At 39.1% G+C, this 27,353-nt stretch overlaps 1 protein-coding gene across 1 annotated transcript in view; it reads left to right on the top strand.

Moving 5' to 3' along the window:
- The window catches only part of ltbp1 (latent transforming growth factor beta binding protein 1), a 224,468-nt gene that overhangs the window by 123,761 nt on the left and 73,354 nt on the right, over positions 1–27,353 (top strand). Inside the window, 10 exon segments of the mRNA XM_028469012.1 lie at positions 4,679–4,819; positions 4,822–4,851; positions 13,040–13,045; positions 13,589–13,632; positions 13,634–13,757; positions 13,915–14,000; positions 15,431–15,554; positions 15,735–15,769; positions 15,771–15,785; positions 15,787–15,852. Coding sequence (XP_028324813.1) covers positions 4,679–4,819; positions 4,822–4,851; positions 13,040–13,045; positions 13,589–13,632; positions 13,634–13,757; positions 13,915–14,000; positions 15,431–15,554; positions 15,735–15,769; positions 15,771–15,785; positions 15,787–15,852 — 671 coding nt within the window.

Genomic DNA, 27,353 nt, shown 5'->3' with positions numbered 1-27,353 from the left:
GCGTGTGTTTCTGCGAGATGACGAAATCAAATCGAGCACATTTAAAACCACACGATTTCAGCAAAATGGCGGTACAGACAGCTGTATCGATGCACAGTTGTCAAGCAAAACGTGTCTAAAAGACACGCTGTAACTTAAATGTGTTTAAAGCCTCACTGGGCGCGTTAGGTTAGCCGGATGCTAACTGCTTAATAGCAGGCGTTTGCTGCTATGCTTCGGCTCTCGTTAGCCTGTTATTCGCGAGCTCGCCACGAGGGGCAGTCGCGTCTCAAAAAGGGACAGGAAGGCCTGTCTTTGTGTATGAACGGTGGCTTGACACACTTGCTTCCGGTTTCTGGAGCTTACACACGTGTTCCAACCACAATGAGCTAACATGAGCTAATACAACGATAGCTTGTCCGTTTTAAGGAACGGAAGATTCAGACGACTTACTCTTTGTTTGCGTCGGCAGATACCAGAGTTTCAGAGCTCTTCGGGGTAGCAAAGTCCTAGTTTGCACTGTCTGCGTATCTTTTCCCTTTTTTACGGTTTTTTGCCGATTCTGGCAACTTACTGTTTACCTCTGACGTCACAGTCACTGACGGCGCAGTGATTAATTTTAACTTTTTCGGCCCGGCGGCCTTTCATAACAATAGCGCTTTAAAACACGAAGACACGGCGGTCTTATTTATTCAGTTTCTAAGCATTAGCGCGGCGGCTTTGCTTAGAATACAACATTGGTCGGGGCTCAGCGGCTTCCGAACCAATCTGGCAACACGAGTGTTCAGTTTTTAGACCGGCTTTTGATTCCAATGATTATTCATTAACGCTGTGTTCATGGCTTCAGCTGATCCCATCTGGAGGTGCCAGAAATAATGTAGGAGGAGATGAGTTATTATTAATGGGTTATATAACTAAGAATATTAATTATGATTATTAATATTGCTTTAAATTTGCGGGGTGCCACTCCTTTTAACAGGAGAAATATGTCTAAGTTTTTAGACTAAACTCATCAATGTGAAACCAGGGAAAAGTGAATTCTACCAGCAAATCTACACCATAGTCACAGCTTTAATGAATCAGAAGAATCAAAGATTATGTTTAACCTTTTATTCAAAAGTCAACAATTAACACAGTCAAAATATCAATTGAAATGGGATAATTAAATCATGATAAAATGCATTTCTAGGCTAATAAAAGTGAGGATTATATGTAATAACGTGAAATCACTATGCTAAGAGAATGCTAGTCTACTAAATATTGAATAAAAATGCAGGATACATATTCAAATAATAAGATCATAAAATCAAAGAATAAAATAAAAACGAAGAGGGAGACAGACGGGGGGAGACGGACAAACATATGTGGTGTATTGTGAGTGAAATGTAAGTATGAGGATGTATTGAATGAGGTTGTATTGTAGTTTAAGTGAGTCAGTTCTGCTGGTCCATTGTTCACTGGTCCATACCTTGAGATGCAGTCTGGTTGGACCTGGAGACGTTCTGGGTTTGCAGGAACAACGTCTGTTTAGCAGTATAGCTGCGCTGGCATGCTGCCGTTGAGTGCTGTTTCGGTAAACAGCAGTGATTCCATTGGCCGATCCACATCCCCTCTGGGATGATCGCAGCCGGTTTCAGACTAAGGGGGACCACGGTTTGGTCCACGAGTCAGATGTTGGAAGGTCGGCTTTCAGGCACGGTCCTTTGCGTCTTAGGCTTTCACTACGAGCAAGGTTCTTAAAAAGTCTAACTGATGCAACTACAAATAAACGAAAAATGAAATGAAAGACTGGAAACAGGAGGGAATACGTGTGAGCATGAACGCCCGCGTCCAAAACTAAAGTTTCTGGTGGCGCGTCTTTTTTTTAAAAGAAGTTTTGGAGCCGCCTTTTGGAGGAGGCGTCTTGGTTGATCCTTCTGAGATCATGTCGGTGATTGGTCAATGTCCCTGCTTTCAGCTTGTGGGTGTGTCTTGGGTGTGTGTGTGTAACACAGATGACAGACGACAAAGGAATGATTCTAAACATAAAAGAATGCCTAACAATTAATTTCACATATTTCAAAACATCTTTTCAACACCATATCTTGAAATATCATCTATAATGAAAGAGTTTGATACCAAACATGACTGGAAAACATCCTAGAATCACTTTAGGAACTAATTAATGCATTTTACCTGTAATTTCTCATAAACATAAATGTCAAAAATCATGTTATGCCTCCTCTTAACTATATGGTCGCAGTAAATGCCTCAAACTAACTTTTGTGATGTTTTCTGGTAATTTTAAGCACTTTTAAATGATAAACACTTTAAAATAGCATTCTGTTGGTTATTGTCTTACGTGAACGAGTGTGATTGAACAGGCAATATTTGCAATTTCAATTTCTGTAGAAATCATTCCAATAATGTTTTCATTTGTAACTTTTCAGTCATAATACAATTTCTTTGTTCTCCCTGAGCGGGAGAACTGGGGTTATTCCATCGTCCTGTGTAACCATTGGTGTGGGTTCGAAAGGTGGCAGCATCTGCAGGGGGTCGGAGCCCAGAGTTTGAAAACTTAGCATGTAAACATTAACTGGCTGTTCCCCTTTTGATCGTAAGGTCGCAGAGAGATGATGACAGGAGACAACTGTTCTGGGATCCTTCTGTCCTTTTGTTCGGCAGGAAGGGGAGAAGGCCCCCCTGGGGGAATGTTTGCACTTCACAGTAGTTCGATAGACTTGCCGACTCCACTGCCTGGTGAAGCCAGTGTTCTAAGTCAGATCAACTTGGGGGTTTAGTTCCTTACAAAGCTTTGGTTGGACAGTAGCAGAGAAAGCAAATTAATTTAAAATAGGCCAATTAAAAGTGAGCCCAATAGTACCATTACTAGCAATTTATTCTTAGATATTGCCAGAGCCTAAGGTAGATTTGACATTATTAAACCAAAGTAACATTAAGAAATGTTTGGTTGATCAGAGTTTCTAAATTGCCAGTAGGAGTGAATGGGACTGTGATTATTGCCCGTCTGTGTTGCCCTGCAACTTTCCACAGTGTACCTCTAGTGTCCAAAGAAAGCTGGAGATGAGTACCGCGACCCTGAAAAGGAGCAAGCGGTTCAGACAATGGACGGATGAAACATTAAGAACATGCAACAATATATAGATAATTACCACAGTTTTGTACAGATTTATACAGATGCATCAAAAAGTTGAGCAGGTAGAGTAGGGGTAGCGTTTATCATTTAATTTAATATTAAAGTAGCAAGACGGGTCAGTGTTGGGGTTTGAGTACTTACAGGGGAAATGACAGAACTAATGTTAGCATTGCAATAGGTAGAGGAATTCAAACCACTGAAAATGGTCATTTACGGTCAATAGAAATACAACTAATACTTTTCAGGAGTCAGATGATGGCTTGTCAGTAATTTTTCTATGGGTGCCAGCACGAAGCAGAATATGCATTTTGAATTATTTACAGATAAGTCATTGTCTAGCGCCTTGCATGGCAGCTCTGTCCCATTGGTGTATGAATGTACATGTAATTGTGAATGGGTGAATGAGCTGATATTGTAAAGCGCCTTAAGACTACTTTGGTGGTAAATGATGTCCATTTACCATATTTTCATTTAAACTAATTACATTATTGTGGCAGATCAAAAGATTGATAGTATATAACAAAGTAACTTTAAAGTGTCATTTATTATTTTAACAGACCTGAACAGGTGCAGGCGTACCCATTTACATTCTGATCTTTAGTTTTGACCATCAGGGGGGAATATTGTGTACTTTTGTCAATCTCGAAATAATAGAAAATATAAATGAAATAAAACATCAGGTATAGACCTGATGTTTTATCCTGATGTTTTACCTGAAATAAAACATCAGGTATAGACCTGATGTTTTATTTCATTTATATTTTTGATGAGATAGCACATCAAAAACAGTAAGAACACTTTTTTGAGCAATACAATTATTGAATCCCGAACTTGGTGCTTTTTCTCTCCTTCAGATAATAATATTTATCCAGTAAGTTGTTTAGCATTGAGTTGGTAGCGGGGGCTGCAAAGTTCCGGTGATCGGCAAACTCTTTCTTGCACAATTTGCACACAACTGGGCCTTTGCTTTTCATTCGGTATTTTCACAAGCCAAAATTAATGCCAACAAAGCACAGCATTCTCCCAACTTGTATTGTAATCTTTGCATCAGTATTATAGTACTATTGAAATGAGAACGGTTCCGTGCTGTTAGGAGTAAAAAAAATTTAAAAAGCGAGTGGCTTTTTTTTTTACAGTGCGTTATTATTAGCAATTAACACGTTAAAGTGCCAACCCTACATACATTAGCATCAGATTCCTCTTCATGCTTTCATCTGATCCAGCCGAGGGCACCCATAGTGCATGAAGCTTTGGCATGAAGATGTGAACATGTTTTTTCTCCCAAATGTTGTCTTTGTTTGGTTTTGTTGTGGATGTGCGTTTTTTTGATTTTGTCTTGATTTATCTCATGCAGTAGTTTTCAATTTGCCACTGTCTCACTGGTGTACAGTGTTATATTAACACATTTGGGTGTATTTAGGTCTGTGTTGTGGCTAGGATGCTTTGGTGAGGGGATATCTTTATTTCTCCACCCTTTGTCCTCTCTTTTCTCCATTTATGTGCTTCATGCACCTTGGTCCATCGCTTCCCTCCTTTTTGTGCTGCCCCTGCACTTCATCTCAGCCAACACAGACAAGCCTGACGTCCAAGATGAGAAAGGAGCTTGCTTCCGTTTGGTCAGTTCAGGGAGGCAGTGTATGTACCCAGTTTCTACCCAGCTGAGTAAACAGCTCTGCTGCTGCAGTGTGGGCAAAGCCTGGGGCCCCGCTGTGATAAATGTCCCCCTCCAGGAACAGGTAAGGCCTTCAGCCATGTTTTACAATACTTTTTTTTATCAAGGTCAAATATTAGATTAATCTCTTCAGCGGCAAACAACATCAAAGACAAACACTAAACAACTTTGTTTGACATAGAGAATCATACCTGTGAATTTTCTGTCGGAAAAATTAATGACAATTCAAGTGATGTGTTCAGTGAGGATTAAGGGACTGCTGATGTTTTTACATCAGAAATTTCAACTTTAAGTAGTAGTAGTAGTACTATAATGCAAAACACTTGTTTCAACGGAGGTTGTGGAATGTTAAACCAGAAGAGCAAAGTCAGTGCCATCCCATGTTTACCAGGGTTCTCGCCAGCGTTGTTGAGCGTAGGGGCCCCGACGTTGTACTTTTGCTCCCCAATGGAGCAATGGTGCCCCCTATTTTCAGTTTTCAGTAACGTAGGGGGGATTTACTGTTTGTCTCAGCACTTACAGTCCCTGGCATTAATAATTCATTGTGTTCTTTTATCCATACATTCCACAAGTGTAATGAGAGCTGATATTGTAGGTTTTATGTTTTTAAAGCTGCTTTGAGAGTGGATAGCAAAATGTTTAGTGTCTTGTGGGATTTATGTGGCTCATTTTGTCGTTTTGTTTGGAAGTCTTTATTTTTACTGAATAAGCTTTTGTATTAGATCAGATTGAATTAGCTGAACAAGCTAATATTTTTGTTATATATATATATATATATATATATATATATATATATATATATATTTATTTCTTTTGTAATATGATTACTGTTGGATTTGGTGATTTGATAAAAATAAAGATAATAGTGATACATTTGTTTGGTTACTTTAATGAATGGATACCGACACTTGTTTAAAAGTATGAAATAGCCACAAAGTGAGGGGGAAAAAAAAAAATTGGGATATCGTTAATATCGTAATAATTGTTGATTAATTAATTTTTAGCAACCTGAATCAAAATCAAATTGAATTGTCACCCCCCCAAAAATAAGGCAGCAACAAAGATTAAAAAAACCTCTTTAGCTTTACTTCACTAATTTTGGCCCTCCAAGAGATATACATTTCAAAATTTTCATCGCCAGCTGTGCTCACTCACGTACCACGCCTTGAAAAATTCCTGGTGAGAACCCTGTTTACACCATAACAATGTACTTAAAAACTGTTCTGATTTTTTGTTTCTGTTACTCGTGATTGCTGCGAACATGACATCACAAAATAGTTATAAGAAATTTATTTATTTTTAGATAATTTATATATAGATCAGATACTACTTTTATCTCTAGTTCATTAAATGTAGACTTTCTTAATGAATGACTGTAACTTTGTTCAGCTGCACAAACAGTGGTCTTTAGTCTCCTATTTTAATTGTTATCTGTGGCATTCCCAAGTGCTACTGAACTCATTCACTGCCTTTGACGTACATATACGTATTTTAAAATCCGAACGTTCACTGCCATTGATGTATATGTACGTCAATTGCATTTTTCAACTGAGATTGCTCGGAGACAGTGTGACGGAGTTCTCTCATGAATAGATTGTACTATGATGTAGTGACCAACTGGTGCCATGTAGGTGGCAGCAGCGCATATTTGGATGAGAGATTAGCCATGATGACCAGAGAGGTCAGAGGAAGAGGAAAGGAGTTTACGAGACAGAATATGGTGCTATGAGAGTTGATGGTGAAGCTCCCAGCAGCTCACAGCAGCGCACATTCGACCAGAGCATGTTTGGAACTAAATGGACTATTGAGAGTGTGTTGATTGTGAGAGAAGACGATCAACAAACCGGGGCAAGAGCTGACACTCAGCATGTGTGTAGACTGACGGGGGGAGAGACTTGGATGAAGATGAAAATAATAATGTTTTGCCATCAAAAGCCCAGTCTCAGTGTTGTGTTTGTTGTTTTATAGCAGTAAACCAATGATGAAGTGTCCCTAAAGCAAAAAAAAAAATATATACTGTAGCTTCAAAGTCACGAACAGGTTTTTTCAGGAAAAAGCCTGTTTTCTCAGTTTTTTGTCAGAAAACTGATATGTGTGTGAAACTTACCTATATTCAACTGCTAATTACGGAAGAACGAACAAGCTGGAAACAAAATTATTTTTTCTGATGAAAGTAGAGAGTGTAATTTTTACTTCTCATAGTACAAAATATTCTTTGGGTCTTTAAAAATCAGTCAAAAATGCTCTAAAATGGCTGGCAGTGAGGGGCTATCTGTCTTGAAAATGGCTGGCAGCCAATGAGTTAAATAGCAGTGGGAGGGTATACAGGAAAAACTACTCACTCCTAATCAGTGTTCTACAGTGAACGACCATTAATGAAAATCTTGCTCTTAATTGGTCTTTTTAGTGACAAATGATTAAAACAAAAACAGGACAGTAGTCCTAAAGGTGCGATAATTTTCCAAACCTGGAAACAATTCACATCAGATTCCATTTCAGTAGTTCATTTTTGGAACTGAGAACTTAATTCAAAACTTACCGGGGGTTTCCACTGGATACGTCTCCGCTGCGCCACAGCACCGATTCGGTTTTTCCCTGCTGTCCGCCATCCGGTAATCCCCACCGGTTGCATTTTGAGTGCGCCACAGTGCACTCCGGATAGACAACCGTGACGTCACGAGACAGAGCAGTTCTCATGGAGTTAAATGTATGTATTGCTTCTCTCGACGAGGACAGTAACACTCTCTGTTTCTCCCTCCCTTCTGTTTTTATCTCTCCCTGCTGCTGCTTTGTCTGGTCCTGTGAGCCTAAAAGAGCATCTCTCTGTAACTCATCCAAATCCGGAATAATGGAATTAATTAGTTGGTCTCTCAGTGCTATTGATCAGATTTTTTTGACAAAAGACCGGGGGTGGTAAACCCGCATGTCCAAGCGGGACGTTTGCGGCTGGATACGCACTTGACCCTTGGAACAAGTAGCGAGTTGTGTTTCTGTCCATCCTTTCCGTGGAAGACGTGGAGGACATCTACATGATTGGAATAATGATAGTAGGCATGCTGCTGATCGGTAGCAGGACTCTGAACACTCAGACTCGTGTTGATCAATATTAAAAGCAAGCAAGAGCTGCTTTTGGATCGTCTACGCGTTATGGATAACAATTGGGAAAGTTGGAGACCCGGCTTGGAAGTGGAAGTTAGGCCACTCATTGGATTACAGCAGAGAGACCGAGGACAGAAGGCTATTGAAAATTGACATAGCCTGTATCAAATCACCATTGCTTATCTCCCTTTCAGCTCCCCAGCCAGCCAAGGATAAAGCCAAGGTTGTCTCATCTCTTATCACCAGGAAGTTTCTGCAGACGGCGGCTCTTACCCCTACTCCCTCCGCCCTCTCCTTCCCTACATTCCACCTGGAACTGTTGATGCTGAAGACTTTGCCACACGTCATCTGGCTGGTGTCAGTAACGCAGCTACAGGTCTTCAACTTCAAAAGCCTCGTTGGCCATCTTTCCCCACCTCCCATCCACAGCTGCATGGAGGCGTGGTAGCAGCGCCATTGGCAGCACGCCCATGTCCCCAAACGGCTGGAATTCTGTTGTTCTTCCCACCCGACTCCCACCCTCAGCAAACCTCCCACCCAACCCTTCCCACGTGTCTTGTTTCGAGTTGTTTGACTGTGTCATGCTTACATTTAATGTTTGCGGAGGCGGTTTTTTTCCTGGTTTCACACTGCTTTCTCTTTAAGGAAATCAGTTTCAAACTGGCAGTTTTTTCCCCTCACCCCTCCTGTTGTTGATCCCTTTTTCACCTAAATATGTGGGCGCCGCAAATGGCTGCTCCAGTGTGTTGATGTGTCTTCTTTCACTGCAACTACCAAGTCACATTCCTCGTATTGTTCTAACCTGTACCTGGCCAATAAAGCTGATTCTGATTCTGATGCAACAATAAACAGATAATGTGTCTTAGCCACATTTTTTAGCAACAGCCAACAGAGAAGAGATAAAACTGCACCTGTAAAACATGAACTAAAACAAAGTTGCTGCAGTTTACAGTGCAGTTACAGTATGAGAGGAATCAATATAGTGGATGTGATTTTGTTTTTACACATGATGACATTTGGTGATGTAGTTACTTGAAATATAATCTGAAGTGTTTTATTTTGAAAAGTAACCCGGTATTTTATTGCGGAATATGTGCCTAATTTCCTGTTTAGCTTAATTGCTCTGTGCTGATTGATGTGTCGCGCTCCACCAGAAATAGAAGCCCCTGCGTATATTTGGCGGAGGGCACCGGACTACCTCAGCTGGGAAGTAGCGGACACGCACCGCAGTGGAGCCGGTGGAACTTAACACATAGACTAAAGTGGAAACCTATCAGCTCCGGTGACGCAGCGGTGACGTAAGGCAGCAGAAGCCGCATCCAGTGGAAATTGGGGGTTAGTTTTAAAATTTATGAACTGAACTTTGAAGTTAATGTAGAAAATTTACTTTCCCAGCACTGCTCATAAATGTCATAAAGACAAGACTAAAAGTTTAAATTATTTATAATAATAATAATTTTATTTTAAAGCGCTCTACAGAAACTCAGACACTTTACAAGTTTAAAACAACAATAGCAAAAACAGATATTAAAACAAAGAAATATAAATCAGAAGAAAATAAATAACATCAGTAAAAAGAAATGTAAGAATCAGGTATTAAATTAGAGAAACTTAATCGGGAAACTTATTTGCCAAGTTGCTCGGTTTAAGGTTTTTGAGGGCGGTTTCAGTGCTATGTTTAGTGCGGAATTCAGACTGAAGTTGTTCTAGCAGGTGATTATTGTTAAGATGGGATGTAATTTGTGAGGCGATGACACGTTTCAGAACTTTTGACAGGAAGGGAGGTTGGAAATGGTCGAAGCTGCTCATGATGTCGGGGTTAAGACCAGGTTTTTTTATGACAGGGGTTACAGCAGCCAGTTTGAGTGATGAGGGAATAGAGCGAAAAGTGAGGAAGGGGTTAACAATTTTGGAAATGAGATGGTGGGAAGATAGTGCTTAATAGCGGAGGATGGGACGGGGTATAGTATGCAGGTTGGATGTTTTCATAGTAGAGAGGGCTTTTTAACAATTCAGCTGGGTGGACACGTGTCAATTTGGAGAGGGACAGGAGTGAGGTGTGGGCGGGGGTGAGTGAAATGTTTAAAGAACTGAAAAGAGTAGACATTTTTGTTGGAAGAATGATCGAAAGGAGTTGCATTTGTCTGTGGAATAAGTGTGAAATGTCACAGGGTTTGAGGTGTTTGTTGACGATGGAAGAAAATAACCTTTCGGTTAATGGAGCTGGATGAGGTTGGATTAGTAGGTGGAGTGGGTGGTGTTGAGGGGCAAGTTTTGTACAGTTGGAGGTGGTCAGACTCGGCTAGGAGAAAAACGTTTTTTTTTTTGTGGAGTCGTTTGAGTTGTTGTTTGTGAGATTTCAATTTGTGGAGTTCAGGGGCTACCGGGGGCATAAATGAGACTGATTTTTGATTTGAGATTTAGGAATTGTTGTATTGGTTGACAAGGTCGGTGGGGTCGTCGGACAGTGGGGGAGGGGAGGCAGACAAGAAGAGAAGTGGAAAAAATCATGAGGGGAGAATGGATTTCAGATTTCTAAAATAAATAGTTTTCTTGTTTTGGGGTGGAGGGCGGGGATGGTGAGACCGGTTGTACAGTGGTGGCATCACTTTTAAATGAAAAGCAAGTTACTGACAGCTGTCATCACTGCTGTAATCAGTGTGAAATATGGCGGAAATATGGAAAAAGGGGAGGGGCTTCTCTGTTGCCGGTGGTGTTCATACACTGGATGATATTGTGGCAATCAGTTACGTTCATAATTCACCCAGTGACTGTGATATGGTGGGGAACATTGTGTTGAGAAGGTTGTGTTTCCGGTCGGATGTATTTTGGTGTAACTCAGTGTGTGCACTGTGATGTTAGAGGGCTATAGAGAAGTGTGGTGAATGGAGAATAAAGTTTGGAGTTCCTTGCTGAACACGCTGACTCCTGTTAATCAGCTCTACATTATCGAGAGAGTGGCTTGGCTTTATTTGTGCCTCGGCACCAGATTCACCAGAGCTGTGCTCGGACGAGAGTCACTTTCAGCGCTACTTCCGTCTCTCCCGTGCCCAATTGACGCCCCTGCTGACGCACATCGGCACTCGCATCTACCACCAACTACAGGTGCTCTATGCCAGAGAAGAGTGCCTGTCTATCTGTCTCCGCCTCTGGTTAGTGTTTTTTTTTTCTGTAATTATTCTGAATAGGACACAGTTGGGGAACGCTCCTGATTTGGTCGACGCGCCGCGATATGCCCCAAAAGTTCTACAATCCCAACTCCAGCTTCGGATGCATTGGATGCGCCGGAATGCACATCAAAAACGTCGGCCATACGAAAAGCCTAAAACGCGCTGCACAGGAGGTGCAGGACGCACAAGCACGTCCACCATATATTGTGAATGTACACGTGTTTGGTGTGAATGCGCCATTATTCCCCCACGTCTCCAAAATTTTTGTGCACCAGGGTCCAATGCTAACTTCATCATGCTACATTATTTTTATAAATCACTAAGTTTGGTAGGAAATCTTTCAGGCTCCGTTTTGTGCATGCACAACAATTATAATGAGGCTTCTGGACAATACAATGTCATAATTATGAAAATCGATTTAAATATATGACACACACTTGCTGGACTGGGACTTTCTACACATATCCGGGAAGCAGGATATGTGACATGTGCCAAGCACATCTGTCGATGTGGGTTAGGGGTTAGGCTTGGCACTGGGTCACTGAGTTTGCCAAACACTGTGCACATTTCGGCTTTGAAGTACACGGCATGTGTCACCAGATGTGTGTGCAGGTTGTGTGTTAAGTGCTGCCCTGCTGCAGTCAGTGACGGACTTTCACGTCCTCTTTGGCTTCAAGCCCGGCAGATTACCCGCCCCCCAGGAGCCATATACCCCACTGTGGTTGGTGGGTTCATTCAACTCCAGCTCACACCTTAACAGTTTGCCATTCACATTTTCATATTACGGTGGGGGCCACAAAATATCATCCTGTGGGCTGCCAATTTGAGACCTCTGCCCTAAATGAACAAGATATAAATGTTTTTTTTTTTTTTTTTGGTAAACGATTTATTAGTGTGTGCTGTCATGCGGGATACACATGTATGATTTTGAAGTCAAAACATATATTTTAAACTGCCTAAAGTTTGCATATAATCTGTGGTCTCTTACTTATAGATAGGTTACAAAGGTTGCTCCTAAAGGAGCTTAAGGCAGGATCAACAAATAAGACTCAGTAGTAACACAGTGGCCCCGGGTAACTGCAGCCATCAGCCAAGCAGGCGCGGAACATTGAAGTGTGACTTAATCAGCGTAATTTGACGGCACTCTGCAGTACTGGATGAGAAATTCAGACCACGAATTGCAGTACATAATGCAGCACACAGCCTGTTAAAGGCTATTGGGAGGTATGTGTGTGGCCTCATTCTTTTTAGTTTTGAACGCTTCATCGCTCATTAGCATTGAAAGACATAAAATTAATGTTTATTTTTTCACAAATCCTGCCCTTTGCTTCTTTAAAAGAGAAGTGTCCATTTTCCACATTCACTAACCATAATACAGGGAATGTTTAGAGATGTTACTGTCAGAGGTAAATTGAATTACAGCAAATGTTGCAAAATGGAAATGTTTCATATACTATAATACATTTTCTTGCCTGAAATAGATAAAGGAGGTTTCAGACAATACATCTTTTCATTAGATTTTGATTTTGCCAAAATGACCATAGATTCAGTCGGCAAACAAGCAAAGAATGCGTCTTGTGGAGTGAGTGATCTATGAAGTTGTGTACACCAGAACATGCTCACCAGTATCTCTAACTACGAACTGGGAGGAATAAAAATTTCCAAAAAGAATGTGAAGCCTGATCAATTAAAGAGGGAAACAAACAATTTTGAATTAAACCACGAAAAAACACAATATTGAATGCTGTCTGTGAGAAAATCATGTCATGAATACAAAGATAAATAGCAGATTAAGTCAAGAAAGGATGGCAAGATATAAAAAGGAGAAAAAAAGGGAAAGAAGTAGATCTTGAGACATGTTTCATTTATCTTTTTTGATTCATTTTACAAAAATGTTGACTCAAACAGAAAAGATTTCTTCTCTCTGATGCCTTTTTGTGCTCTCTCTTCTCTGTTATGCCTGCATAAGGTTAGTAGGTAAAGCTCAGTGTGTATAAGTACGCATTGAAGTTTTGTCATGTTTTTGGTACACAAAACGTAAGCAAATTAGTTTTTAAAAGTGTTTTGAACAGGGTTTGAACAGATGTTGTAGCTTTTCACTGTTTGGACGATGGCTAAATCTGTCTTTAATTACTAAATAAGGAAATATATTATCTTAATGTTGATTTGCCGACTTTCCCCACACTCAAGATGTCCTTTAAAACATGTACATTTTTAAAATGGAAAAAAGCACACCATATGAAGAAGACTGCTCAGGAACTAATGCATAAAAAATACAGCATGGGGATTTTAAATCCTACTTAAATTTATTTATTCGTTTGAGTATGAGAAGTTTAAGTATAGGTACAAGTATGTAGTATAAATAGTCTAAGAACTAGTCTGAGGACAAATGTACTGATTGATATCAAATACTGATGTCAAGATATTTTGTTAATAACAGCCAAATAAAATGGTACAGAAAACAGAAACACATTTAACAAAATCCCTTGGTTCTCATGTATACTGACCACACTCTTTTTTCACCTAGCTAAGTTTAAAGAATCTGTCCTGGTGGAATGGGCTACACTATTCTACCAAAATCCTCCAGTCAATAAACCAGTAACCGCTCACCAGGAACCCACCGATCTCCTTTCACAACAGCCTCAACCAACTCCAGAGAGACCAGTGGAGGCTTTTAGACACCCTGAAGTCATTATCCCGGGTGAGACGTGCATCCTATCATAGCAGTGGGTTTTCTGTCACTTTTATTTATTAATTTTTTATTTTTAGTATTTTAGAAGTATCTATCTGCTGAGCGCTTAAATGTGTAATTCATCTTTGCGTGCCTCTTGCTGTGTGCTTTCTTTTTGTTCTGCCAGAGGTTATTGAGAAGACCTCTCCTCCTGTACCTGTAGAGATCCTTCCATCTAATGCAGGCCAGGACATTGCCCCATCCAGTCAGCAGGTAAAGGCTATAACATCAGGAGACTGATTTGTGGTTTTGGTCAGATTTTGCTCACCTCTTTCACTTGATTAATGAAGATAAGCTTGTGGATTTATTAGACTTAGAGTAAAGGTTTCCTCCTGAATCACAAAAGGTTGTACAGGCATCAAAATGACATGAAGCTTAAGAATTTATATTGGCTCACAGCTCCTCCTCTGCCACAAAGCGATCCCAGCAGAGCGATAGAGAGACACTCCGTGTCCTGAATGTAATTTAATTATGCATGTTCTCTCTCCACCATGGTTATGTTCCACTTAGGGTTTACAAAAGCTATTTGTCCCATCTGTTATCACTCTCTGACACGGTGAAAAATTAGGCCCGGCCCGACAGCTGAGCGGAAAAATGAGGCCCAGCCCGAACTCGGGTCGGGCCAAGAATCTAAACTCTAGAAGTGTTTGAATGCTTCCTCCCCGTCTGTCTCTGTGTAAACAGGGAAACAACATTTCTGTGTCACGGGCTTGTTCACTGCGGCTGGCAGAGCCTCAGAGATTAGCTTTAATTGATCTACGAAGTTAGACGCGACCCCGACCCGTAGCTGTCAGAATATAGCCCGAACCAGAATAAAGCCGATCTCTCTTTAAGTCTGAACCAACTTGATTGGATTCGTTTCCGTAAAATTAGAAACAAAACATGTAAATTAAATAATATTTAAAAAAAAACTGTATTAATCACAGACATTTAGAGAAGCTAGGACCAACAGTAAAATGAAAACTTTTGATAGTCTAGGGAGGGCGGAATTTCAATTCTAGGATGGTACATATTGAGTCTGACCATGGATATTTTAGACTTCAGGACATTGCTAATCTATTTAACAATCATTATAATGACAAAATCTTTAAATTAAATCAAGTATGAATGTGGAGATTTCACATATTTTTCTAGCCTCACAAAAAATGCATTAATGAAAGATAAGTTGTGTAGCTTGGATTTCACCACTGTGAGCATACAAAAAGTGGAAAGTCTTCTAAACAGTCTACCTGAAACTATGTCCTCTGGTCTAGATAATATTGATGGCTGGCTTTGAAATAAGCTGTGAACTACGTGTCAAAGCCCCTCTGTCACATTTTCAATGGATGTTTATGGTGTGGCATGTTTCTATTCCTGTGGAAAGTGTCAAAAATAATTCATATTCCAAAAAAAAAAAAATGCTTTATTTAATGGAGGAAATAGCAGACCTATCAGTATATTACCTGAAAAATGATGGAAAGTTCACAGTGAGAGAACCTAGCTGGGTTTTTTTGGGTTTTTTTCATAGTCAATGTGTTGAGCTATGTGGTATGACTTTTCTTGAGTAAATTAACATTATCAAGAGGAGCATGCTTCTCCAACCTTTTTTGTGTACCTTTGTTTTTGGTGGTACAGTGATATTCTCGTTTTCCTCTGATCTAGAGGTGGATGAGTGCCAGATAGATACTTACATTTGTGGCCCAGGCATTTGTTACAACACAGCTAAGAGCTACACTTGCCATTGTGATGAGGGTTATGGCTTGGATGCTGCTCAGACCACCTGCATTGGTAAATAAGCCATACATGTTCATGTTAAAAATACAAAAAAACAACGAGTTTAGAGATCATTTAACAAGTTTACATTTTCTGCAACAAAATGTTTTAATAGATGTGCCCTAATGAATGGAATTTTATGTGTGGGGGAGTGAGTTCAACTTTAGAGATCAGCATAACTTTTCTTTTCCACAGATATAGATGAATGTTTGAACAATTGGATATGTCCTCTCTGGTATCTGCTACAAACACACCTGGGGGTTACAGCTGTGGCTCCTGTCCTAATGGCTTTTTGGAACAGTTTGGCCAGTGTGTAGGTAGGTCTATCTCTGCTGCGAGCTGATTGTTGTTGTATGTTTATCCTGTATTTCAGTTATACAGTCATTGAGAATCCAATCATATATATGTCTCTATCACATTACTTAAATAATGCAGAAGCCAAATATAGTGTGTTCCTTTTCTTCTTCTTCTTCTTCTTCTTCTTCTTCTTCTTTCTTTCTTCTTCTTCTTTCTTCTTCTTCTTTCTTCTCTTCTTCTTCTTCTTCTTCGAAAATCATTGGTTGTTGATCTACCTTTACCATTTTGTTTGGGCGCTGTCACAATTTTAAATATTATATCTTGTTTCTGTCATTTGTTCTGATAGTGAAAGTGGAAATTACATTTAAGGATTCTTATTTCTTGGGCACACTGTGATAAAGTGGTTAGCACATCCACCTCACAGCAAGATGTAAATGGTTGTCTGTTGTACAGTTGTGTGCGAAAAGGTCAGGGCACCCCTTTAAAAACAGCATATTTATATATTTAAAAAGTTATATTCATATTTACTGTCTCTCTGGTATATGGGAAAAAAAGACAATATTGTCATGAAACATTAATGCATTTTATTTTATAAATTGAACAAAATTACAAAAATGAAAAACATAATTTTGGTATGTGCAAAAGTCGGGCACCCTGAGAGTTTCAAAGTGTCAGATTCTTTTTACAAGCTCAGACCTCTACCAAGCTCATTGGTCCTGAAGCATGTGTCAACAATTGTCATTAGGGAGTGCCAGTTGGTGCCAATTTGAGGGTTTCTTAAATACGGCGACTCCACAAACCTTGTACAAACACTCAGCAACCATGGGTTCCTCTAAGAAGCTGTGTAAGACAGAAAAAATGAAAGTAATTGATGCCCACAATGCCGGGGAGGGCTACAAGAAGATAGCAAAGCGTTTTCAGCTTGCAGTTTTTCCACAGTGCGAGGCATAATTAAGAGATGGCAGGTGAGGGGAACTGTGGAGGTCAAGAAGAGATCTGGAAGACCAAGGAAACTCTCTGAGAGAACAGCTCGTAGTCTGGTCAGAAAGGTAAACCAAAACCCACATTTGACTTCAAAAGACCTCCAGAAGCATGTAGCAGACTCAGGAGTGGTGGTGCACCCTTCCACTGTGCGCCGATACTTGCACAAACAAGACCTTCATGGAAGAGTCGGTAGAAAAAAAAACCTTATCTATGACCCATCATTAAATACAACGTCAAAATATGCAACAGAACATCTACAGAAGCCTGATGACTTTTGGAAACAAGTGCTGTGGAGTGATGAAGTTAAAATAGAACTCTTTGGCCACAATAAGCAAAGGTATGTTTGGAGAAAAAAAAGGAGCAGCATTTCATGAAAGACACCTTGCCAACTGTTAAATATGGGGGTGGATCCATCATGCTTTGGGGTTGTGTTGCAGCCAGTGGGACAGGAAACATTGCTCGGGTGGAGGAAGAATGGATTCAATTAAATACCAGCAAATTCTGGAGGCAAATATCACAGCATCTGTAAAAAAGCAAAAGCTGAAAGAGGATGGCTTCATCAACAGGATAATGATCCTAAACATACCTCCAAATCCACCATGGACTACTTCAAGAAACGCAAGCTGAAGGTTTGGAATGGCCCTTCACAGTCTCCCGACTTAAACATTATCGAAAATCTGTGGGTAGATCTTAAAAGAGCTGTACATGCAAGACGTCCGAGGAATATTGCAGAACTGGAAGCCTTTTGCAAGGAAGAAGGGGAAAAATCCCAATAATAGAATCCAGAGACTTGTTGGTGGCTATAAGAAGCGTTTACAAGCTGTGATATCTGCCAGAGGGGGTGTTACTAAGTACTGAAGGTACTGATGCTGTAGGGTGCCCCGACTTTTGCACATGCCAAAAATTATGTTTTTCATTTTTGTAATTTTGTTCAATTTATAAATAAAATGTAACTATGCATTAATGTTTCCTGACATATTGTCTTTTTCCCCATATACCAGAGAGACAGTAAATATGAATATAACTTTTTAAATATATAAAATATGCTGTTTTTAAAGGGGTGCCCTGACTTTCGCACACAACTGTATGTATTTGTGCCCTGCAATGAACTGGTGCTCTTTCCGGGTGGATGTTGCTAACCTTTTTCCTTGCCAACTACAACGATGTTTTCCTTATTGACTATAGTCGACTAGTCCAAGTCAATCCAAGAACAAAGTTTCTACGACTGCAAAACATTGTGTTAATAATATGCATTTGATAACATCTCTGCATACCAAGTTATTAGTTACGACTATTGAGAGATGTGCACAGTGTTAGACAGACGAGCAGCTGAACATCAAGATATATCCTCAGTAAATCAACAAATGAAAGCAAATCACACTGAAAACAAACCATTGACCACTGGAATCAATGTGTGGCATTTACAAGTTATTTAGTTTAAAACACTGAATACTGTAAAAAAAAAAAAAAACGGTTAAAAGACAATGGTAAAAGCACTGGCAGCAAAGTTTCCAAACGCAGTAGCAGCTGGTGCATTTTTCTTCAGGGGGGCTACAACTCCAAAATAGATATACACCAAAACAGGGTTTGTGTAGCTTTGAACAAATAAGTAAGGAAAATAGCAGTTACAGAACTGCTTTCAAACTGACCACATTTATTTCCACAGAATCCATAAACAAGCAAGAACATATTTAGTATATACCAGTCGTTAATAACATTTTTTGGCTCAGGTACTCCCTTTTCTCGTTTCTGAATGCAAGTATCCCCATATGTCCAACTATAACATTTTGCTCATTCTGTGAAAAAACAACTATAGAGCATAATGATGAATTAATTAGTGATAACACACATTTAAAGAATCTCATTTTGTAAATAAGTGGAATGAAACAGTATTAGTGCCTCCTGGATAGCTTTTTATCATTTATGGTCATCTCTCTCCTGATGTGGTATTTCATCAAACAAACCCAGCTCAGGGTGTAGTCCACGTTTAACCTGAGAGTCCAGCTCCGTTAAGCCAGGTAAGGCGTTTCATCAATGAGAAAACCTTGGTTACCATAGTAACAGTCTGTGGGTCAAACCTGCCCCTGACCAGGTTTAAGCAGCAGGCTTGGCTTAAGCAGATACAGTCTCATGAAACAACATCATTATTAAAGAAGTCATTTAGTGATGCTTTATAAACACTCAAAAAAGATCTACAAAGGAAAAGAGTCAAAAAGACTTCTGTCACGCTTATTTTTTTTTAAATACTGCTTTTAAAAGGAAATTAAACAGAATATCATGGTAAATGTTTTAATATGATATTAAATCCATACAACTGACGATAGAATCATTGTCTTATTACATGTTTAATGTGTACTGTATTTTTAATGAGATATCTATCACAGTCTCCATGTGTTTAAACCATCAATAATAATAGATAAGGATACATGCGTATCAGTTGCCTCTGTTTACCACACACGCTAAATTCATTGATCAGAGATTCATAATGAGAAAGCTGTGGATATACAGAGAGGGAGGGGCTTCAGGGACAGTAACAGGGCAGAGCACTAAGGTTAAAGATACACGTGCACCTGCAGCAGCGTCTCCAGTGTTGAATGTGACATCCAACAGCACCGCTGCCTGCTCCGCTGTTCATTTAGTGCTGGATTCAACAAACTATTCATCAAACACTCACAAGTCTCATAAATTAAATATTATGTTGTTACATCATCTCTTTTATTAAACGCTGACAGGTGTTAAAAAACGTATCAAACACACACGATCAACGCACGACAAACGCAACATGCCTCAGTTGTTTGCTATGATAAATTGACTAAATAACACCATCTTTAACACTTTACTACTTTTAAAATGTTCAAACCACAGAACACATTTAATGTGTCGGTCCTTTTTTTTTAACGTGTTGGTTCTTGATTTTCGCTGCCCAGTAACTGATGACTTCATGTCCTGTTTGTCTCAGCATTGGTTTTTATTGGCTGTTTATTCATCGTAAAAGCTGCAGCACATGCGCTGTCACTCTCTAATCATTAAATCTGTGATTGATCTTGTGGGTCTTATGAGGACGTGCACTTAAGCTAAACACTATCAGCTTGCTCAACTCAACCGGGGAGATTCAAACTGAGAAGAGTTTGATGAAATGGTAAAAGCCAGCATGGTCACAGACGGCTTAGCTGAACCAGATTTAAACCATAAGCCTGGCTCTGCTGAGAACACTTTGATGACATACCCCCTGGAGAATGATGTTGTTTTCTCAGTTGGTGTTCTAATAAAGATAATTTCTATTATCATATTGTGTGTTTTCTGTCAATTTGTGTGTTTCTGGTGTCATTTTGTGTATTTTGTTATTGTCTGGTTGGTATTTAAATTATCTCTCAGTATGTTTTAGGTGTCGTTTGGTTGTTTCTTATGCCATTTTGTATGTTTCTGTTATGTTTGTGTAATTTGTAGCAATCTTGTGTGTTGCTGGTAATAGTAAGTATTTTTCTCTCTTAGTGTGTGTTTTTGGTGTCATTTTGCATATTTTGTTGTTGGTTGTCTGTTCTATCATTCAGTATATTTTTCTCTTATTTGGTGTTTTCTTGTCGTTTGTGAATTGCTGGTAATATGTAGTAGTATTAATCATTTTGAACTAAAAAATAAACATTGTAAAACCCCATATTTTTAATGCTTTCATTTGTTAATTTTCCCTAATTAACAACCCTAATTTGAGAAACTCTGGTATATATAATAGAGTGAGTGAGTGTGTGTCAGGGTTATTATACTTCTTGAAATTGAATTCATTTTGTTTTATTTTGTTTTTCAGATTTTACCTATTTTTTTTTAAAGTTAGTTTAACAAGTAATTGAATAAAAGAATAGAATAGAATAGAATAGTCTTTTATTGTCACGGTACTTGGTGGTACAGTGAAATTTGAGAGATGCTCGCATAGAGCTACAGTACACCAGAGAGCATAGAATTAAAAGACAGGAGCAAAAACAACAACAAGGCAACAACGGTGACAAAGGAAGTGCTAAATGAATATACATAATTTAAGATCTAACAAAGCACTATTTAGGGTAGGTTTACAAATATAGGACATATTGAAAATTTGAAATGATCACATTTAGTTTGTTTCTAGTTTGTTCATGTTTCTTGATTTGGCCTTTTCTGAAAAGTGCTTTAAAGAGGTCTTACCTTTCTTTTATCCATGCTGGGTCAGCAGGTAGGCTGGGAAAGCAGAATTAGTTAATTTATTTTTGTTTCTCCTTCTACCATCCCACGGTTTCCCCTGTCAAAGCCACTTTTTGTCGGACGAATGTGATGTCAGCCCCACCAATGGCGGGAGGTGGTGTTGTGTAAAGGATCCGGCTGCATTCAACTCTGCATAGCCCATTTTGTATGCCTACAGTGTATGCATACAATGCGATTTTTGGCCGATTTTGATCCGATTTTTGATGCGTGCATCTATTTTTGGGATTGAACAAGTCTGCTAAATTGCGAGTCGTGCATCGTGTAGTATACACGGGGTCACGAGAAGACACTTCACGACCAGCTCCCTATCAGCAATTGTATGGTCGTAAGGAAATCAAACATGTTTGAAATCCAGTCGCTCCTCGTGAGTGTATTTCACAGTTGAAGCAGTGCCACGGACCAACTTACCTTAAATTCTCACACTGCGCATGCGCGAACACCCTAGGACCGCTGTAAAATTGGCAGACTGTACTGCTCACGTCTGTCCAGCCAGCTCCTGGTCCATCACGTTGCCGTCTTTTCTCTAAGGGAGAACCACTCCTTCGAACTCTTAACATTACTCCTGGTGTAACTCTGTTCTCTACTATCCCAAACCTATCCAATACCTTCCATCCACATACCCTATCCATTTTTATTGCTTTATGTCATTGTTCTTTCGTATTATAGATGATCAAAAAACTCTCACAAACCTTGCCATCTCAATCTCACCAACATTATTCACAAGTTCTGTAGTCAGCCTGAAGGGATTTCTAGTCACTACTCCTGCTCCGTTCATTGATTCTAATTTCAGCATACATACAAACCTACACACACTCCCCATTTAAATTGCTTGTCTCTTTATTTTTTTGTTTTACAAATAATCAGCAAACCCCCATTCCTCAAAAACCTTGCCATCTCAATTTCTCCCATACCAGTCAAGTTTTGGATTTGAAAATACAAGTACGAGAAATCTAAAATACTCACTTGTCAACCACTTACTAAATACAATTATGTGATTAGAATCTGGTAGGCCTACCTTTATTAACATTGAAATGCTGTGAACATTCCTACTAGAGCTGGGCAATATGGACCAAATCTCATATCTCAATATTTTTTCTCAAAATGGTGATACATGACGTAAATCTTGATAATTTTATTTCAAATGAAGTCTGACCAGAAAGACAATTCTGGGTTAAATTTGCTGATGCAAAATTCCATACAGGCTTATTTATTAATAAACAGCTGAACAATATGTGCCACTTTTGGCTTTTTCTCCTCTAAAGGACAGCATGTGTGAGTTCTGTAGTGTAGCTTGTTATGGGGAAGGTCTGGGTTAGAACGCACTCAGAAATCCATCTAACTGAACTTTACATGTTGTTCTGAGAAGTAAAAGCAGCGACTCCTTTTTTGATACAAAATAAGCTATAATATATATATATATATGCAATATTGTAGTGTTCTATATTGCCAAAATAGAAAACTCAATACATTTTGAATCATGATATATCGCCCAGCCTTAATTCCTAATTGAAACATAAATGTGTATATGAAGCACATATGTTTATTTAATATACTTACAGTTAATAAACAAGTCAACACGTTGCATATTTACTGTTAATTTCACGTTCCTTGTCTTTAAAGGGGACATATCATGCTAAATCCACTTTTTTAGCCCTTAAATGCATTTTGTTGTATATTTAGAGTGCTTAGAAGTACAGAAAAAATCAAATTAGTCTCTTCAGGTGCTCCGTAGATATCTTTATATTTTGTTTTGCTCATATTTTTCAATCTGTTTCAATTTTTCTATTCTCTATTACGTTTTTTTGAACTATTACATCACAGTATTTGCAGCGGAACTGCCAAATTAGGACATCAACTCCAGGTCCAACACTTCGAGCAATCCGCCATTTTTATTTCTCGCTTTTATTTTGTAGTCCAAGCTCAAGGATGCCGAAGTTAGGAGAGGATAAGTCAAAATGTTGGGTTGTTGGATGTAGTAACCCACACACTTCATTACACCGTGTCCCAGCATCAGAACATTTTCGAAGTGCCTGGTTGAGTTTTATTTTTCACGCAAATGTACCCACATCTGTGGGTAAGGTCATTTTGGTGTGTCATTTTTGTGCACGTGAAGCACTTCAAGGATGACTGCTTCTGCAACCTCCGACTCTGGCTCAAACATGTAAGGCTGGATGGACAAGTCTTCTGTTGTTAACATTTTGTAAATAACCTCTGAATAAAAAGTTTATGTGCCGCTACATAGCCGTATCTCTTCTATCAAACTACAAAAATGGCCGAGCAGGGTGGAGTTGAACCGAGTGTCACCTGAAGAGGGGGCGGGGTATGGAGTGTCTCATTTGCATTTAAAGAGACCGCACCAAAACGAGTTGCTCTCAGAAGCACATCAGAAAAGGGGTAGAAAAGGGGTGGAGCCATAATAATGAGGAATTCAGACCCAAGCATTGCAGTTCCGCTTTATATAGACCACAACTGTATGATTTATATGTAAAAAGGAAGGATTTAAAACCATGATATGTCCCCTTTAAGTTAAAGATTAACATTTTATTTTCATTACATATTTTCTTTTAATTTCTCATGCTCACTCATGTGGTTCTCTGGTATTCACTAATGACTTATTAGACACATTTATTACAGACTTTACATTCTTTAACACTTTATAAAGCAGTGTATATTTGTGGGGCTTGTGATTGGCTGATTTTTCATGATGACTTACTTTGCTCCTTCCCCCGTGGGAGACGCTAAAATCTCAGTTACAAATCTTACAGAATGTGTAACTGTGTCCCATCCTGCTGCTCTTTAAGAAGGTAAACTTTCTGTCACATTTTCCAAGGTGTTTACATAAGTTCTTTTTTTTTTTTTCGCCGGAATGTCTTCTTACATCCATCTCTCTTCTGAGTTGTTTCCGGGTTTGTTGCCGCTGTTGGCACTAATCTCACGAGAACTGCCACTCAGGCCATTTCAGGTGGAAGTTCTCGTGAGGCTAGTGATGGTGTTCAGTTTAGTAAGGCATCTTTTAATTATTATTACATTAAAATACGGAATATTTTCGGGAAAATACTAATATGGGACGATGGCGGGAAAGAGGGGTAAAATACAGGAGTTTCCCGGCCAAAACCTGATACTTGACAGGTATGAGCTCTCCCACTCAATTCTTCGACTCTCTAGTCAACTTTAAAGGATTACTACTCAACATCTTCTTTTTGTTTTGGGTTCTAATCTCAACATTACCTTGAATCGAGTTTCCTCCTTATTTTCCATTAGCTTTTGTCTCTCTTTCTTATACTTCTTACAAGATAGTATTATATGTTTTACATTTTTACAACTTTGCATTCTTCACATACAGTAGAGTTGGTGTTTACCTATTAACGCCAGTGTTTTATTTAATCCTGTATGATCAAACCGCAATCCAGTTAGCACAACCTCCTCCCTTCTATTCTTCCTTTTCACTGCCTGTGCATTGATTGGCAATAGGCAATTGGCAATAGGCATAGACTGCCGGGGGGGGGGGGTCTGGCATGCTCGGTTGGAGAGAGGTTGGAGAGGGCGTTAAGAGAGAGGTCATTTAGGTTAGAGAGGGACCGGAGAGGGTCCCATTCCTCTTTCAAACACTCCCTCTATGTCTGCTTACTCCCTTGTGTGTTTGCTCCTGTACTCCTTCTGGCTTTTGTCTTGCAGGTCCGTGGGATCCTCAGTGTGGAGTTACAGAGACTCAGCGGCTCTGTCTCCACCCTTTTCTCTGCACACACCCAACACAGCATAACGTGGATGGCTGTTCATCATAGGAATGGGATCCACACAAGGTTCCTGCTGCTTAACAGAAGGTTTCCTTGCCGCCATGATGAATTCATGTTGGGTGTGGGATACATATGTATGTGTATACGTATATATGCATATGTGTGTATCCATAAAATGAAGAGTCCGTCCTTAAGACTGCTCTACTGTAAAGTGCCTTGAGATACCATTGGTTATGATTTGGCGCTATACAAATAAAGATTGATTGATTGATTGATTGATTGATTTCTGTATATTATAATACGTCCTACCATTATAAACATTATCCCATCTACTTTGCCATTTTATCTCTTGTCTTTGGAGACAGCAGACGTGTTTTCGTTTGCTCCGATAACACGACCTTGGCTACAGCTGGCTACAGCTGAACAGCCTGAACAGCCTGAAAAACTGGGCCCAAGACTGAAGGAAAATGGTGAAAAAAACCGCAGGGAGGCCCTTCAGAACCCAATTCGGGTTTGGAAGAGGTCAAGGAGATGATACGCGAGGGTCTACAAAACCTATCTGCCGAGATAAAGTCGTTGGAAAAGACGCTGGAAAACTCACTGGAAAGACTACAAAGCGAAACAAAGGTACTGAAAGAAAAGAATGAAAGAAATGCTGAAGAGATAAAATTGTTGAACGCGAGGATTGAACAGCTGGAACAAAAGGAAAGAGAGAAAGATGTCATCATCACAGGCCTAAAGATAAATCCCAGGAGTGACGAAGAAACAAAATCGATTGAACAACAGGTCATTGACTTCCTGAAGTCGAAGGACATTGTCCTGAACCCTGACAACATCAACTCCTCCTGCCCTGCCAAAGAGAAATGATACCAGAGCTGTAAAAATAACCTTCACGAATATAAAATTCAAAGGAGAAATACTCAAGCAAAGAAATAAACTCAAGGGAACGAAGGTGTACATCAATGAAAACCTGACGAAACAAAATGCAAGCATTACATGGAAAGCACGCCAAATAAAAAAAGAAGGAAAGATTATGAAGACTTGGTCAAAAAACTGCAGGATTTACATCCAGGAAGAAGAGGACGGAAAACCAGTTCTCGTCAAAACGATGGACAACTTGGGAAAATACGAAGGATCCACCTAAACAACAACATTACTGATGGTAATCATGGATATGGACCCAGATCTATATAAACACTGGAAATAAAACTCAGACTGTGATTATTTTACGGAGACCGATTTAAATGTGAAACCAAGAGTAAAAAAGGTCTGTCATTTATTCATTTCAATTGCTAGGTGGTGGGGTGAGTAAGGATTACATTAAATTTAAATTCAAAGTGTTTATTGTCATATGTGCAGTTAGAAACACGTTTTTTTTTTTTATACAATGAAATTACTGCCTTGCTTATGAGCTGGGATATAATAATGTGTTTATATACAAGTTAAATCTAACAGTGGAAAATACAACACTGCCAATAAAACTAACAACAGCAGTTAGAAACACGCTTATGAACTAAGATATATACATTAAAATACTGCCTTGCTTGTGAACTGGATGTAGTGATGTGTTTATACAAGTTGGATCTGATCCCATCATCAGACAGTGGAGGATACAACACTGCCAATGGAACTAACAACAGCTGGATTACCCTTGATGTAGAGACAAAACAAGGTGACATTGTGGATGAAAAGGGAAAAACCTTCCAAACACCTTCGAAAGAGGAACTATTCTTGAACTGGAGGAATGCTAACAACGTCTGGCAGGGAACAAGGCCAATACAAACAAAGATAGAGAGGACAACACTGACTACAGATGGACGTTCAGAAGAAATCAAGAATGTTTGACCAGAGAGACATGTAAACCCATGTAAATTTGCGATGGTAAAACAGGGGACGGGACCCGGATAAGCAAACTGCTTCTCTCGTCTCCTTTTTCGGCATGTACAAAAAAAAGAAAAAAAAAAAAAAGAAAAAAAAAAGTGAATGTAACCATGTCGGAAATAAACTGAATAAATAAAAAAAAAAAAAATTTCCCCTTTTCCAAAAGGTACATTCATTATTTCAATTGTTTTGTTTTTTTTGCTTCCTTAGCTATACTACTACCTCATTTCCTTTCACTCCAATATGAGCTGGTACCCAGCAGAACTTTACTTTTATTTCAAGCATTCGTAATTGAAACAAACTTTGATGAATTTCTAATATTAAATCCACCTGAAATTCAGCACCACTGTCAAATTTTCCTTCTTTTGTGTTTTTTTTTTTTGTGTTACCCTGGCCTGGATACATTATGCTTCAGAAGGTGAATCTGAGAGTAACTTAATGAAAAAAATATCCTTGCAGCTACTCAAAATGTACTCTCGTATATATATATATATATATATATATATATATATGTGTGTGTGAGAGTACGTTTTGAGTATATATAAGAGTAGCTTTTTTTATTAAGTTTTATATTTATATATATATATATATATATATATATATATATTTACATATATATGTGTAAGATATAAATATCAGGCAGATGGCTGCCACCTCTGAACCTGGTTCTGCTGGAGATTTCTTCCTG

This window comes from Gouania willdenowi, chromosome 15 (genome assembly GCF_900634775.1).
Source record: "Gouania willdenowi chromosome 15, fGouWil2.1, whole genome shotgun sequence".
In the NCBI taxonomy this organism is placed as follows: Eukaryota; Metazoa; Chordata; class Actinopteri; order Blenniiformes; family Gobiesocidae; genus Gouania; species Gouania willdenowi.
This window is presented reverse-complemented; position numbering and strand designations above follow the sequence as displayed.